Source organism: Girardinichthys multiradiatus, chromosome 4, assembly GCF_021462225.1.
Source record: "Girardinichthys multiradiatus isolate DD_20200921_A chromosome 4, DD_fGirMul_XY1, whole genome shotgun sequence".
Lineage (NCBI taxonomy): Eukaryota > Metazoa > Chordata > Actinopteri > Cyprinodontiformes > Goodeidae > Girardinichthys > Girardinichthys multiradiatus.
In genome coordinates this window covers 30088317-30105221 of record NC_061797.1, presented here as the reverse complement: position 1 = coordinate 30105221, position 16905 = coordinate 30088317, and the positions used below count along the sequence as shown (strand labels likewise).

The 16905-nt window shown below is 37.7% G+C and overlaps 1 protein-coding gene across 1 annotated transcript in view; it reads right to left on the bottom strand.

Annotated features, from left to right (window-relative positions):
• Positions 1-16905, bottom strand: part of si:dkey-234i14.2 (RNA-binding Raly-like protein) — a 53491-nt gene that overhangs the window by 10175 nt on the left and 26411 nt on the right. Inside the window, exon 3 of the mRNA XM_047363364.1 lies at positions 249-299. Coding sequence (XP_047219320.1) covers positions 249-299 — 51 coding nt within the window. The remainder of the gene's footprint in view (positions 1-248; positions 300-16905) is intronic.

The window sequence follows — 16905 nt, the reverse complement described above, 5'->3', positions numbered from 1 at the left end:
TGGTTCTCTAAAATTCAGCCTTCCCCCTTTTAGTCAAATGGTCTTTTTAGACACATTCAGTCTTCATCCCACCTATAAACAGGAATACTGCTGACAATAAGTTTGCAACTGTCTCTGAATACGCAAGCAATTACAGAAAGATTGACAGCATGAAGGCAGGCAGTAATCAAGAACGTAAAATCTTGTAGCTTTTTGTGACTCACAGAGATGCAGTGAGGTGTGTGAGAGGCCACACTTTCTGACAGTACCTGTCACAGTAGTCCTCCTGGTAGCTGTCGTAGTCAAGATCACATTCTGATCTGCAGAAGAGGTAGAAAGAGTCAGATCAGGTGGCTGCAAAACTTTGATGAGGCGCTTTTGTTGCTGGTATCATTGATTTCAGTTAAAGAGTGTAATTTGTTGCCGGGTTAGTGAGTAAATGTGTGTGAGTGTGAACACAGTTTTTTGCTGCAACGTCTTCATCTGAAAGAAAAAACACTGTGCTCATGGCCTCCAGCCATCTGGAAGAAAACATTGGGTTTTCTTTTTCTGCTGCGGCACCCAGGTGGAAAATCCATAAAAATTGGATCGTGCTGCAACCGTATCACCCACTGAACACATCGAAGTTTGAGCTTGGTGAAATAAGCTGTGAACCATGAGCACGCATGAGACGGAAAGAATGAAAGGCAAATGAATGCTGTCACAGTAACTTTAGAAAGGTTGGTATAGCTGATGCATACCTGTTAAAAAATATTTTAAGAAGTAGAAGAGAGAACTGTGACACTAAGCCACAGCGAGAGCACATTCTGGTGTGTCAGACCTCAACATTCCTCCCAAATCCCTACAATGAGTCTCTATTAATCCCTGCATGTGGCTCACCATCACTCTGTCTGCTTCTCTGTCTCGCTGACTGTGTCCGCATCATTATGTCCCCTTTTTTTAACTGACTTCATTCTCTGCATCAATCTCTAAAACTGTCCTAAAGACACATATTTAAAGAAATCATGAGGAAGTTTTGACACCTATGATATTGATCTATCTTTATTTTGCGTGTGCAGAGAAATATCTGTGATTGACAGCAAAAACACCAGCTGATCAGATACTGCAGTTAGATGTACAGCGGAGATGTTTGGACCTCTTTTTTACCATCCGAAGCCACCTGCCTAGGTTAACATTTACAGTTATGAGAGCAAAGCCCACAAAACAAATGTTGCTGACCATTAAATGAAGACAATGCAAGAAAGACAACAATCTGAATGACACCTAAACAGCCAACATCCATCCATCCACCCATCCATCCATCCATCCATCCATCCATCCATCCATCCATCCATCCATCCATCCATCTGAACAAGGCAATACAAGAACAATACATAAAACAGAGGCAAGGTAGATTAAAGCTAAGTTTTAAAAGCAAGATAAAGACAAAAGAGCAATGAGATCCATGTCTGACTAGAAGCCTGTTTAATAACAACAGTGTTTAGCTGTTTAATTGCATTGACACCATCTAGGCAACAGAGAAAGGTGAAAGTAGATGCCAAGATATCAAAATGAAATATAAAATTTACTAGTAACTAGTGAAGGGAACAAAAAACAACTTAAAAGCCTTGTAGCACAGTTCATCAACAAGGTCAATGAAATCAAGTTATTTTTTTTTTCGAGTCAGAAAAAAATACTTAAATTATTATTATTATTATTATTATTATGCAATTTAGAGATGCTGAGGAGATGAAAGAAACAGTTTGTCATGAACTGTTTGGAATAATTCTCTCATTGCTGAATCAAAAGTAACACTTTATATACTTTATATATATATATATATATATATATATATATATATATTCTTTTTTCTCAGGGTAGCTCAGTTGGTAGAGCAAGCGCACCATGCGCAGAGGCTATAGTCATTGATGCATTTGTCTTGGGTTCAATTCCTGATCTTGGGCCATTTGCTGCATGTCTTCCCATTTTTTCTTCACCTTCTTTCTTGTGCCAAAAAAAATCTAAAAATAAAAAACAGAACTAAGGTGAGCAACTGTACTCTGTGACACGCAAGTCTGAGGAATGGAACCAAAACAAAACAGAGCTCCTAGCTTTAACTTAAGTCAGTTTTTTGGGAACATTAAGGTTTCTCCTTGAGCTCCAGTGATCATGGATGAAAATGAGTAGACCGAATGCTTCATGTAAGCGTTTTACAACAGCGATAAGGTGTGTAGCTCTTAGCTACTTAATTAATCATGTCAAACTAAATGCAAAGGGTGCACAGAAAAATAGACTAAAGTCCAAATCCTGCTGTGCCTTTCAACCAACACCAAATGCAGTGAAAGTCTTTTCTAGCAACAGACATGCAATCTTTTAAAGGGAGCTGTTGGACTACAGGCTTTTCCCAACAGCATGCTTCTATAGGGCATTAAATTACAACTTGCACACTGGATTGTCAAAATATGAAAAAACTCCAAAGTAACGTTCATTTTTTTTTCAGGAAATAGAAATAGGCTTACAATTCTGAAAATTCTTAGACAGCAAAATTGACATTTAGAAGGTGTTTTATTGTTGTATTATCTGTTTATCCATTCATTATCTATTCCGTCTTATCCTTAATTAATTGGCAAAATCAAGTCAAATCTTCAGTCAGTTCTGTCCTGACCTCTTTTAAAAATGTTAGATAATATTGACAAGAATCAAATATTATCAATATAAGTACAATAATGCAATATTGTCAGAGTATTTTAACTTTCATTGTACTTACATTCAACTTACCTATTTCTATTGACTGGAACGTACAGAAAACATAACATATCGAACCCAGACTTGAAAGCCAAAGTATGTACTGCACTTTTATTTTTGTGTAGAAAAAGACAAGCAACAAATATCTATATTATATTGTTCGGTTCATATCAACACAATGGGATTTTAGGACATTTTTATATCTTCTCTGCCAAATAGCATCACTATCAGTTTTAGGGGTTTGGTGATTCCCCTCATTGTTCATGGCCCCACTTATATAAATTTAGGATGTTGAAGTGAGCACTACTACACTATAATTGACACAAGGGTGTTCAAAGGTAATCACAGAAAAAAGCTTAAAAAACACTTACAACCTCACGGTGTTATTGTGTAAATTGAAACTCTAGATTTATTTTGGGTCGGACTGTAATCACATTTTCTCCCAGCTCTGCTCTCACCGTCTCTCTGTCTCATGCCAGCTGATTTTCTGAGCTCAGGGGACAGAAAACCTCAAAATAATTTATAACAAGAGCTCATTTCTGAGCTCAATTTTAGTCCAATTTAAAGGCGGCCTTTATGCTGTCCCAATTCAAACTGAAAAATTCCCTGTGTTGTTATAGCTCTTTGTCAAGCCCCTTCAAACATCTTTGTCTTCCATTTGAGCATTCAACATTAGGGGGGCATTTCTGGCCTTTTACATTTTATCCCTGTAAAAGATCCATGTGAAAGAAGAACAGAGTACAGAGGCAAGCTGCAAATTCTCAGCTTTTCAGCTTTTCTGAGTGGATTATCTCAAAGAGAAACACAAAATACCAGCTCTTCAACAAAATCATCTCTGAAGGGGAACCAAGTTGCTCACTTTCTGTTCTGTGTTTAGTTTTTTGATTCTTTATCTTGGGACCAAGTGTTTGTTGGACATCAGGTAAATCATCTCTTTGGAAAGAAACATTTAAAATATTTTACTTCATTATAATGTTCTCTCTTGTGATGTTCTACCTATAACAGTCTCAGTTTATCTTCTTCTCTAAGGAGCAAGAAGTAGGCCAGCTCCTCAAGCAGCAGCTTGCCTGCAGAATTACAAATTATTACTAATAGAATTCCTCATCAAGCGTCTGGTTAAAAGGTGCAGAAGAAATTGCGCAAAAAAATGCCCCCTTAGATTCAGTGTTTATTTTTTGTGTGCATAAAGCTTTATTGCATTAACATGCTTGCTTCTGCTGCTTGTCCCTTTGTAACAGGTAATCTTGAAAATGCATCTAACCAAGGGGCCAATTCCACATGTCTACTAAATGTATTTTAAGCAGGGATGCAAGAAATCCTCTTTGGACCAGAACTGGACTATTTGCAGCTTGACCAGCACTGACCGCTGACCAGTACCTCAGAAAATCCAATAACAAATCGGTAAATGCACCATATGTAAAACCACAGCACTCTTGCGCAAGCAATAGAAAAGGAAGACTGGAATTTAGCTGTTGAATGAATGAATTAGGTGTATAATGTATAAATAGTTGAAAAAACTATTTAAAGAAAACTGTGTTTTCTATGATATTTTTGGTGATCATTCAGGCTGCAAGAGAATGGAAGAGAGCAATAATTTCAGTATATAACAGGAAGGCTGAGCAGATTATAGCAAAGTTGTTCCCCTTTATCCCTTTGAGCTTTTAACCTCTGTCTAGCATAGTTGGATTTGGAAACATCAACAAATTTGGAAACCTTAGAGTTAAGGTTAGGGTTAATATTCTGTAGGATTACAAATAGAGACTGCTGATACCATCCATCTTGCATTCAAATGCACAAAAAAAAGGTCTATAGAAGTTGTTTGTAACCACAGTGAAACCAAGATAAGGAAAGGAAAATGAAACAAAATTTTATTTAAATTGAACCAATATAAAATGCAGAATATGCTGTACCAAAAAATATTGTCATAATATCTCAGAAAGTTTTAATTTAAACAAAAAAGTTATGTTTGGTTTTAAACTACACGTTAAGGGAAGCTTTTAGAATTCTGTTTTACTTTTACAACAATAAAAAAGGCAGTAGGAAAAACGTCTAATGTCTAATTGGACATTTTAATTCAATTCAATTCAGTTTATTTATATAGCGCCAATTCACAACACGTCTTCTCAAGGCACTTCCAATTAATCCTAATCATTGAACAGTGCAGTCAGATTCAGTTATTTATTCAAATTGGATAAAAAGTTTTTCTGTCTAAGGAAACCCAGCAGATTGCATCCAGTCAGTGACTTGCAGGATTCACTCCTCCTGGATGAGCATGTAGAGACAATGGACAGTCACTGGCGTTGACTTTGCAGCAATCCCTCATACTGAGCATGCATGTAGCGACAGTGGAGAGGAAAAACTCCCTTTTAACAGGAAGAAACCTCCAGCAGAACCAGGCTCAGTGTGAGCGGCCATCTGCCACGACCGACTGGGGGTTTGAGAGAATAGAGCAGAGACACAAAAAGAACAAAGAAGCACTGATCCAGAAATACTTTCTATGGGAAGGAAAAGTAAATGTTAGTGGATGTAGCTCCTTTAGTTGTTTCACCTAGAAAGAATGAACAGATAAACTCTGAGCCAGTTTTCAAGGATAGGGTCTGAAAGAGAGGACATAGAGTTAGTCACAGTAAAAGCTCAGTGAATTGTCATGTCTAGGAGAGAGAAAGGGTTAAACACTGAAAGACAGTGCCATGTGGGTCATCGGTAGAGAGTGAGCATTAAGTTGTTGCCAGCAGAAGCTTGGACAATGCCCCTCTCCAGAAAGGTGTCACAGGTAGACACAGTCAGGCCAGTTGTAGCTTCTCGGAAGAGAAAAGAGAGAGAACATAAAGTTAAAAACTGAAATAACAGCAAATAATGCAGAATTAGAGAGTAGTGTGAGAATATAGCGAAGAGGGTGAAAGTGGTCATTATGTCCTCCAGCAGCCTAAGCCTATAGCAGCATAACTACAGAGATAACTCAGGATAACCTAAGCCACTCTAACTATAAGCTTTATCAAAAAGGAAAGTTTTAAGCCTAGCTTTAAAAGTAGACAGTTTGTCCATCTAGAGCCCACTGATGGTCATTGTTATACTAAAATCCACAACAATTGGGATACCTCTCTCTATCAGACTGACCATTACCATTGGAAAAGAGAGGGGGTCATACAGGTAGCAAAAATGGAGGGTGTGTTTGCACCTCAACCATAACTGAGCCGGTTTAGGCTAAACCTGACTACCTCTTACTCCATCCAACAGGGAGGGAGGAAGGCTCCCTCCCTGATAACCTAAGCCACTCTAACTATAAGCTTTATTAAAAAGGAATGTTTTAAGCCTAGCCTTAAAAGTAGACAGGGTGTCTGCCTCACGGACTAAAGCTGGGAGCTGGTTCCACAGGAGAGGAGCCTGATAACTAAAGGATCTGCCTCCCATTCTACTTCTAGAGACTAGGAACCACCAGTAAGCCTGCTGTCTGAGAACGAAGTGCTCTGTTAGGAAAATATGGAACAATCAGATCTCTGATGTATGATGGAGCTAGATCATTAAGGGCTTTATATGTGAGGAGGATAATTTTAAATTCTATTCTGGATTTAACAGGGAGCCAATGAAAGGAAGCTAAAATAGGAGAAATATGATCTCTCTTTTTAATTTTCATCAGAACTCTTGCTGCAGCATTTTGAATCAGCTGAAGGCTTTTAGCTGCATTTTGTGGACATCCTGATGGTAACGAATTACAATAGTCCAGCCTTGAAGTAACAAATGCATGGACTAGTTTTTCAGCATCACTGCTGGATAGGATATTTCTAATTTTGGCAATGTTCTGGAGATGAAAGAAGAAAATCCTAGAAACTTGTTTAATATGGGATTTAAATGACATGTCCTGGTCAAAAATAACACCAAGGTTTTTTACTTTATTATCGGAGGTCAATTTAATGCCATCCAGGTTAAGTGATTGACTAAGCAGTTTTTTTTCTAAAGACTTCGGTCCAAAGACGACAACTTCTGTCTTGTCTGAATTTAGAAGTAGAAAATTTAAAGTCATCCAAGTTTTTATGTCTTCAAGACATGCTTGTAGTCTATCTAACTGGTTGGGCTCATCAGGATTTATGGATAAGTAAAGCTGAGTATCATCAGCGTAACAGTGAAAAGTTATCCTATGCTGCCTGATAATTTGACCTATTAGAAGCATATATATAGTAAAGAGAATTGGCCCAAGTACTGAACCATGTGGTACTCCACAATTAACCCTGGAGTTTAAAGATGATTTATCATTTACATGAACAAACTGGAATCTGTCAGACAGATAAGATTTAAACCAGCCTAGCGCTGTTCCCCTGATCCCTACAGCATATTCCAGCCTTTCTAAGAGACTATTGTGATCGACTGTATCAAATGCAGCACTGAGATCTAACAGGACAAGTACAGACACAAGTCCATTATCTGAGGCCATAAGAATATCATTAGTGACTTTCATCAGAGCTGTTTCAGTGCTATGATGTGCTCGGAAGCCTGACTGAAACTCTTCAAACAGGTAATTGCTGTGTAAATGCTCACACATTTGATTAGCAACTATTTTCTCAAGAATTTTAGATAAGAATGGAAGACTGGATATAGGTCTGTAATTTAGGAAGTCGTCTCGATCAAGCGAAGGTTTATTAAGCAAATGTTTAATTACAGCTACCTTAAAAGCTTGTGGTACATATCCATTTACTAAGGATAGATTAATCATATCTAAAATTGGGCTGGTAATCAGAGGGAACACTTCCTTAAATAATTTGGTTGGGATTGGGTCTAACATACAAGTTGAAGGTTTAGATGAAGCTAATATTTCTGATAACTCAAGAAGCTCCACAGGATCAAAACAGTCCAAACACAGATCAGGTTCTACAGTTACTTCCAATGTTGTCTCACTTGTTGAGGATGAAGTAATCATCTTCGGGAGTATGTTAAAGATTTTCTTTTTAATAGAATCAATTTTAGTTTGGAAGAATCCAATAAAGTCATGACCGCTGAGAGCTAAGGGAGTGGATGGCTCAATAGAGGTATGACTCTGTGTAAGTTTAGCAACTGTACTAAAGAGAAACCTAGGATTATTCTTGTTCTCTTCTATTAATGATGAGAAATAAGCTGTTCTAACTTGGTGAAGTGTCTTTTTATACAACAGTAGGCTATTTTTCCAGATTAAGTAGGAATCCTCTAGGTGTGTAGAGCGCCATTTTCTCTCCAATTTTCTAACATTGTGCTTTAAAGTACGCAGCTCTGAATTAAACCAGGGAGCTAGCCTATGAATAATTACCTTCATTTTCAAGGGGTCTGCATTGTCTAATGCACCACGCAATGATGAAGTAACACTATCAACAAGAGAATCAATTTGTGAAGGGGCAGAAACAAAATTATTGCCCTCCACTGTGCTTTTCTGTGATAATGAAGAAATCAAAAGTGGAACAGATTCTTTAAAGGTTGTTACAGCATTGTCTGATAATGATCTACTATAATGAAATTTTCTTTCAGGTGTGTAGTACTCAGTTAAATTAAACTCAAAGGTTATTAAAAAATGGTCAGACAGGACAGGGTTATGAGAAAATATTGTTATGTCTTTACACTCAATTGCATATGTCAACACAAGGTCCAGAGAATGAAGACAAAGGTGGGTAGGTTTGTTAATGTTTTGAGCAAAGCCAATTGAGGTTAAGATAGCATTAACGGCTATATTTAAGCTATCACTTTCATTGTCACCATGAATATTAAAATCCCCCACTACAATAACCATATCTGTATTTAACACTAAATCAGATAAAAGGTCTGAAAACTGATCTAAAAATTGAGAGTAAGGGCCTGGTGGACGGTACAAAACAACAAACAGAAGTGGTTTTAGTGCTTTGCAATTTGGATGAGGAAAACTAAGGATTAAATATTCAAAAGAGTTGTAGCTATTGATTGGTCTGGGACTAGTCAATAAATCGTACTGAAAGATGGTTGCTACTCCTCCTCCTCGCCCAGTATTTCGAGGAATGTGAAAATTTAAATAATTACTAGGAATTGACTCTTTTATAGTAACATAATCCTCTTACTGCAGCAGGTTTCTGTGAGGCAAAATAAATCAATCTGAATGTCACAAATCAGGTCACTAACTAGCAAACTCTTTGAAGAGAGAGATCTTATGATCAGTAAGCCACATTTAATTGTTTTATTTTTCTTTTTAGTCTGAGTTGTTTTTTTTAAATTAGATTTTCCTGATTTCCTCGTTTTAGATTATTTTTTAATCTATTAAATTTTGGCTGTGGGCGAGACACTGTCTTAATAGGGTAATGGGTGGGTAGCAGTACAGAAGCTGCAGAGAGGAGTGTTAAACTACGACCCTGCTTCCTGGTCTGAACCCTGGGTTGTCAGTGGTTTGGAGAACTAATAAATTCGGCCAGATTCCTAGAAAGAAGAGCTGCTCCATCCAAAGTGGGATGGATGCCGTCTCTCCGGATCAGACCAGGTTTTCCCCAAAATGTTCACTAATTATCAATGTAGCCCACATTGTTTTCTGGACACCACCTAGACAGCCAGCGGTTGAATGACAGCATGCGGCTAAACATGTCATCACTGGTCAGATCGGGGAGGGGACCAGAGAAAATGACGGAGTCCGACATTGTTTTGGGAAACTTACATACCGAAGCAACACTAACTTTAGTGACCTCCGATTGACGTAACCGGGTGTGATTACCGCCAGTGTGAATAACAATCTTACTGTATTTACGCTTATGCTTAGCCAGCAGTTTCAGGTAGGATTTGATGTCGCCCGTTCTGGCCCCTGGCAGAAATTTAACTATGGTCGCTGGTGTCTCTAGTGCCACGTTTCTGACTATGGAGCTGCCAATCACCAGAGTTGGCTTCTCAGCAGGTGTGTCGCTGAGCGGGGAAAATCTGTTAGAAACGCAGGTGGTGACCTGTGGGCTGGGATCTAGGACTATGCTTTCTACGTACCATCACCCAGCCAGCCTGAGGCCCCGGCTGCGCGGGCTGTGCTGAAGGACTGCTACGGGGAGCTACCCTCGGTGGCACGGCGCTGGCTAAGGGGCCTCGGCTATCTGCTGGTTTTTCAACAGCGCGGAGCCGGGCCTCCAATTCCGACACCCTCGCATCCAACGCAACAAAAATGCTACATTTATTACACGTACCATTATCACTAAAGGAGGCAGAGGAGTAACTGAACATCTGACAGAGAGAGCAGGAGAGAGGAGGAGACTCAGAAAGAGAAACAGCAGAACAGGTAGCCATGGTGGAGTTAAAGCTAACGCTAAGCTAGCAACCCCTTACCACTATTAGAAAAACCGTGTAAGACACAGAGAGTCCCCAAACGTTAAAAGTACCAACAGAAAGTACGTGTTTTAATGTGCTTATGTATTAGAACAAGTAAGAGATATCACAGTAGAGAGAAATCAGATCAAACGAGAGAGCGTTCACACACTAAACAATCCACCGAGTGCAACAACGAAAACATGAAGTGACAAATACGCCTTACCACGCCAGTCCAGCAAATCAAACTTGCATCAGCACAACCAAAGTCTGTTCAAATCTTAGGATTAATTGAAGTCATGAGTGTCAACTTCCAGAGGTAATGGAAAAAGTCATATTTGGACACCAAACGGGGTTTCATGGTGTGGCTACATGTAGAATTACCACACCTGATTTTGGTTCAAACATACAGTATTTCTTTTATTTCAGTCTGCTACAGTAACTCCTATTTGTTCGGCAAAACACGAAACTTGCCGATAATATAAGACAAACATTGAAATTCTGTTCACGACTTTCAAAATAAAGCTATAGATTCTAGATTATATACCCACTACACTACCAGCAAATGACAGTGTGTTTCAAGACAACAAAAACCTTTGCTGTCACACTGTTTTTGATATAATCCAATTCATATCACCAAACTGCACAAAACTAAAATTAGGACAACATTAAAGTGTCATTCATTTCTAAGTCTTTGGATACAATGAATCAATTAAACAATTAAACAACAAGTACCAAATGCTTTCATTAGATGATGCAAACGTTCAAGCTTATGAAAAGAGGTGTAATTTATTTTTGCCTGTTTGGAATGAAAACAGCACTCTTACATAACAGTAAATGATTAATTGTTTGCACAGCAGAGTGACCAATATTCAATGTGATGAAGTTACCTGTAAATAATGTCGAAAACAAATATTTCATTTTTCATTCTTGTAATGATGACTGGGTATTTAGAATGTTGTAGAGTTGGAGTAATGACATGTTGTCAGAGTTTCCACTTGATTTAGTGTAGATAAATCTGCGACAGGTAAGCACAGCCCCTTTAAACTACAATAACATGTAAAGAAAAGCAGCCGAGCGCCTCGGCCAGCAGAGAGAGGGACCAGCATCAGATGGACAGCAGGGTCACTAAAGGCTAATTAATTTCTTTTCATAATTTCTCAAGTGCCAAAGCAATCCATTAGACGTGCCTGGCAATAAATCATCTCAGCGTGCCTGTGTATGTGTTGTGCACACTAGTAAAAAGGCAAGTTGCTTTTGTGAACTGAACATCCCAGAGATTTCTTCCAGCATGTGCAACTCAAAGAAGGGAAGTAAACATCCATATTTTACAGATTCAATGGAAAAAAAAACCCTTGAAGTTGTTTAAGATGAAGGTTTAAAACATGAGAGATGCCATAAAAATGTATGTGACAGAAAATCGTTGACTCACATTTTTCTTTTTTTTTTTATTGATTTCTTGGACAAGGTGACAACCTTGATGACAAATAATCATTCCTTCCTTTATATTAAAGTTTTGTCCGATCAGAGGATTGTCTGTACTAGTTTTGATGGGTTAAGTGATATTTGGAATCAGTGGGATATTTAAAAGTCATCATATGCTAAGGGACAAAGAAAATCATTGCAATAATTGTAGATTACATCTGGAAATCATGCAGTTGTGTTGAGGCTCTACCTGAACAAGCAAAGCAATGCAAAAGCACAAGAAAAGACATGCTTCATTGAAACACTGTTAAGTGCATTACTGTCTTGAAAAACACATGAAACGTTACGAAATCATGCTAGTATAGTTCTTAAAGATGGCAGAGACCGGACTAAGATAAGGCATAATGCACAGCTGGCTTTATAGAAGAGGTCAGACAAAGGTCAGTTCAAACATCTCATTGGAACAAGATCCCCTCAGCCAAGTAAAACCTGGGGTCTAGAGTTGTGAGATGATTTTGAGAAATCAAATAAAATTGACAAAAAAAACAAAACACATTTGAGCCATAATTTTTGCAAAATCTTAAAGAAATGTTCATATTTTAATCTAAAAAAGGAACTCCCATCCTTTCATTTTTCCCATCAGGACCCCTCATGTGATTACGACAGAATAACAACAGTCACCCTTTGCTTTGATGACTGCTTTGTTCTCTTGATGTTCTCTCCATAAACTTCAGGAGGTGGTCACCTGAAATAGTTTTCCAAAGAGTCTTGAAAGAACTTCCCAAAGGTTCATTGAGAGAAGGTCAAAGGTTAATATTTCAGACATCACAGCAAAGGGCGGCTACTTTAAGGAATTTAAAATATAAAACATGTTTACAGTTCTTTTACAATTTCTTATTTGCTACATCATTGAATATCCATTCATTCACTGTTTTGATGCCTTCAGTGAGAATCTATGTGCAATGTAAATAGTCATAAACATATGAAAACCATTAAAACCTGTAGTGTACATTGACTGAAATCCCACCTCATCTGCTTGAGTTGTTCCTCTGTTGGTGGAGCTGCAAACAATGTTTCTAAAATGGTTAAAAAACAGCATTATAGGAGCAAATATTTATTTTTTTAAGAAATTGTTAATTTTTCCTTTTGTTGACATATATTTCACTGTCTTAAATCATTACCAGCACAAAAACCCAGAGGAAAAACTTGGTATATCCTCTAAGTGTGAAAAGGACCTCATTTAGTCAGTGGTTCATATTTTTCAGAAGAAAATGCAACTGTTCACTTCAGATTAGAAGCGATGCTACATTTTTCTCCCTATGCTCCTCCAGCTGTAACTTCAGACCATGGTGCATTTGCTAAAACTGTTTGGGGCAGTCTGTTCTTTTACACTTGAAAAAGTACACAGAGCACAGTACACCGACATTGACCTTGGATTAAAAATAACACACCAGAAACTGCCACTTACACAAATAAACAACTCTAATTGGGATTAATGTTACACTCGGAGAGAACAGGACTTTAAAGGCGAAGTTCAGTCTAAAGTTTGCAAACAGGATCTTATGCTTTGAGTAGCATAAGAGTTGTTTCTTCTTTCTCTTACACGCTGAACTATTTGCATACATCTTATCTGTAATCAGCCCCTCTATGGCTTGGGGAATGTTTATTATTTGGCAAACACAACCAGCCAACATGATGATGTTACAGTGTGAAAGATGACTATGAGTAGAAAAGGAAAATAATGAAGTGAATTTGGTTTCAAGTTAGGATTAGAGTGAATAATAGAAAGAACATTACATAATTACGAGCCTCTTTATGTTCCCTCGTGGTGTCAATTCCTGTTAAAGCCCTAGCTATGACTTATGTCGCCTCTTCACCATTTCATACTCATACCCAATGAAGCCATTTGATGGTGGTCAGTTGACCTGGAGGTATTTTTTTTTTGAGAGTTTTGTGCTTTATTCCAATAAACACCATCTCTCTGGAAGTCTCTGCTCAGACCAAGTGGGAAGACACCTGATGAACCATTAAAAGGATTTTGGTGTAAGGTGTTATAGGTACAGCTGCAAAGTATTGGTGATGTTAGTTATAATAATGCTGTTCTTTATATGAACAATGATTTTGATAGTCAGGAAAACATTGATCTCATGAACAAAATCAGTATTAATTAAAAAAACAATGTCTTACGACTAAACTAAGGGTTCATTTTGAAGAAATCACATAATCCATCAAGACTATTTATAGATGAAAAGTTTATATTTTAGCTATGTGACAGAATAACAAAAAGTTTGTACGATTGGTTCTAAGCATGCATACTGAAAAAAAACACCAATCTCAGATAATGTAAAGGTCCAGTGGATATGAGTTAGAAATGTGTCTCCCTTAATGTATCACTACTTATTTCTTGCTTTCAGGGTGCTGTGGTGGATATTGAATCTAGTTGTCACAGCCCCATTATGTAAAGAACAGTGCTTTACATAATGTGGGTGTGCAAAACATAATTTATTAAAAAATATATGGAAAACATAGTGCAGCACAACAATCAAGAAAGAACACACTACAACGCACACCTACACAGAGACACAGAAAACAGCATGCAGCTGAGTGGGAAATGAGATTATGTCTGAAAAACTGTGGAAAGCCATGTCCCCCCTTGGCTTGCAAAGAAATTAGAAGAAAATTGGGAGTGTTGGTGGACTCACAATTAGAGGAGAAGCGTAAAGAGAAAGAAGAGAGACTGTTGGATTTTGATCATGATCAAGATAAGAGCAGATAGGCTTTGATGAGGGAGGAGAGAAGGATGAAGAGAGAGCTGGTAGCTTGTTTGCCCTTTCAGACACTCTCGAAGGACAGACCCTGAGCTAATCTATGTCCGCTTCTGCTTTCATTTAATCACTGTCACTATTTGTCTCTCTGCTCCACTCACACACTAGTAAAATACATCAGAGGTCCTCCTTGCCTGGCAAACCGCTCTGAATACACACATTCTTATAAGGAATACAACTTGGATTACAGCACTTTGTACATCTTTAATATTTCCTTCATCTTGGCTGTTCAGCAGGACTGTATCTCCAACAAAAGTAAATGTATGCAGTACATTTAATACTTTTTTAGTGATTGGTTATAGTCGTTTTATTTACGTTCAACACAAATCTGTACCTCTTGTTCTGTTAGAAGTTACGATAAGCAAGAATAATTTACAAAACCTTCTACACAGAACGATTTTGCAGTTTTCTGTGCTTGTTCTTATGTTTTTTACTGTACATTTGCAGCACAACCACTGGCATTCAAGTTATACTTTATTATACTGTTTCAAGGAAGCAAGATGAAACCATCGTGTTAGTGAGCCAACAAGCATTCATTAAAACCTGAATAATACATATATGTGCTTTTGTTACTTGGGAATCCAGTGTAAGACCGTTTGCTCATGACAACACTGGCTTCTAGTTCAACATTAGGAAACCCACATATATTTTTGATCAGCATTTGTCATTTAAGTTGCAGATAAAATTTAAGTTGCATAATATTTCTAATATTAGGAACATCCAGACTGAGATTGATGCAGAAAAAATAGTCTGCAGATTCTTTCTCATCATTTATTCTCACCCATGGTTAAAGAGCTCCTAGATATCGGAATACAGCATGTTCCTGCAGCCAAGCATCTGTTAAATAATCATAATATAAGGTTTTTCTCACATAGGAACACTGAGACAAATTCACTCACTATAAAATTAATTAAAATAAATCTTTGTGATTGTGACAAGCTAAAGTTAAATTAAGGCTCAACATTTGCCTACTTAGTAAATAGAGTCCATCTCGGCGTAATTTAATCTCAGTATAAATACCGCCATACTGGGGAGGCCTCAGAGGTTTGTTAGAGAACATTAGGGGTAAACAACTGCTCCCAATGTTGTGGTAACAGTTTGAAGAGGGCCTCTTCTAGGTTCCAACATGACTGTGCACTGGTTCATAAAGCATTTCTATGAAGACATGGAGGAGTCTTTGGTGTGGAAGTACGCAACTGGCCTGACCTCAACCTGAGAGAACACCTTTGGGATGAATTTAAGGTGGGACTGCTAGCTAGGTTTTCTTGTCCGACATCAACGTCTGACCTCACAAATGCTCTTCTGGAAGAATAGTCCAAAACTTCCATAAACACACTTCTAAACCCTTGGAAAGCTTTCCCAGAAGAGATAAAACTGTTAGAGCTGCAAAGGATGGGCCAATGTCATATTTAACCTTATGGGTTTGGAAGGGGATGTCACGTTTGGCAATAATATTTGAATCAAATCAGACTGTAATGATTTAAAATGGATTAGAACCTAAATAAATGTGCATTCAATCAGAAAACATTCAGACTGCAATAAATCAAACCTGGAGTTGTAAAAGATTTGTTTGCAACTGGATTGTTTACTTTTACCATATAGATGATTAAGTATGTTAAAATGGCTATAAAATAAAATTAGTTAAATTTATAATAACATATAAAATACCCATGTGAATTATCTATCCTTCCAAAAATATCTTACTGATAGTAAACATACATACTAATACAGAAGTTCCTACAGAAATATACATGGTTTCAGCCAAACATTTTTAATATTTCCGAGGAATAGACTTAAACATGCTGTAATTACACACTTGGCTGCTTAAATCAATGATACATATTGTAATAGCCAATCAATAATCTGGTTCTACATATCTATTACTTCTTGGCCCACTGGCCTGCAGAGTAATGGCAAGCCAAGGAGCTTATAATTTCATTCTGAACAGGCATCAAGGTTAAATTACAACCTCGGTATAAATTTGTCACTCTGAGAAATGGCAGCACATTTGTTAGGGTTATGTGTCAGACTGCACTCGTCCCTCCTCTCTTCACTAAACAGCTGGCAGTCCTTTAGGTGTGATTGCAGAACCACAATCAGAAAGAGGTGCATTAGATTAGATCATTAATAGAGAGGAGCTGTGGAGTGCTACAGCAGCAGGAGCATAACACAGAAGGAAGCCATAGGCGGAGCAACAAAGACAGTGCAATACAGATGGTAGAGAGGATGTCAGTCTTTTTCCAACATCTCTCATCACATCTATGCAGAAGACATCCAGCTGTATGCATCTTTTAAACCACACCAGCTTGATAGGCTGTCCATTCTCATCCAATGTTTATCTTGGACCAGTGACTTGCTATCTAGCTATTTTCTGGTTTTAAACCCCAACAAGATGGAGACCTTGATGACAGCTCCTAATCACCTGCATTGTAAAATCAATCAGATAGTTACTTAATTTTGCCCAGCAACCAAGTCCAATATAAAAAATCTAGGAGTTACAGGTACACTTACCGTGACCCTAATCTTTAGCTCTGATTCTCTGTCAGATTCAAGTCAGACTTTGACTAGGCCACGTCAAAACATTAATTTTACTTCCAGTAAGAAGAAAAATTATCCCTTTCAACCCAAATCTTTCTGGGGTATAAATAGTGTTTTGATTTAATTGTGTATATATAAAAAAACAAGCTAA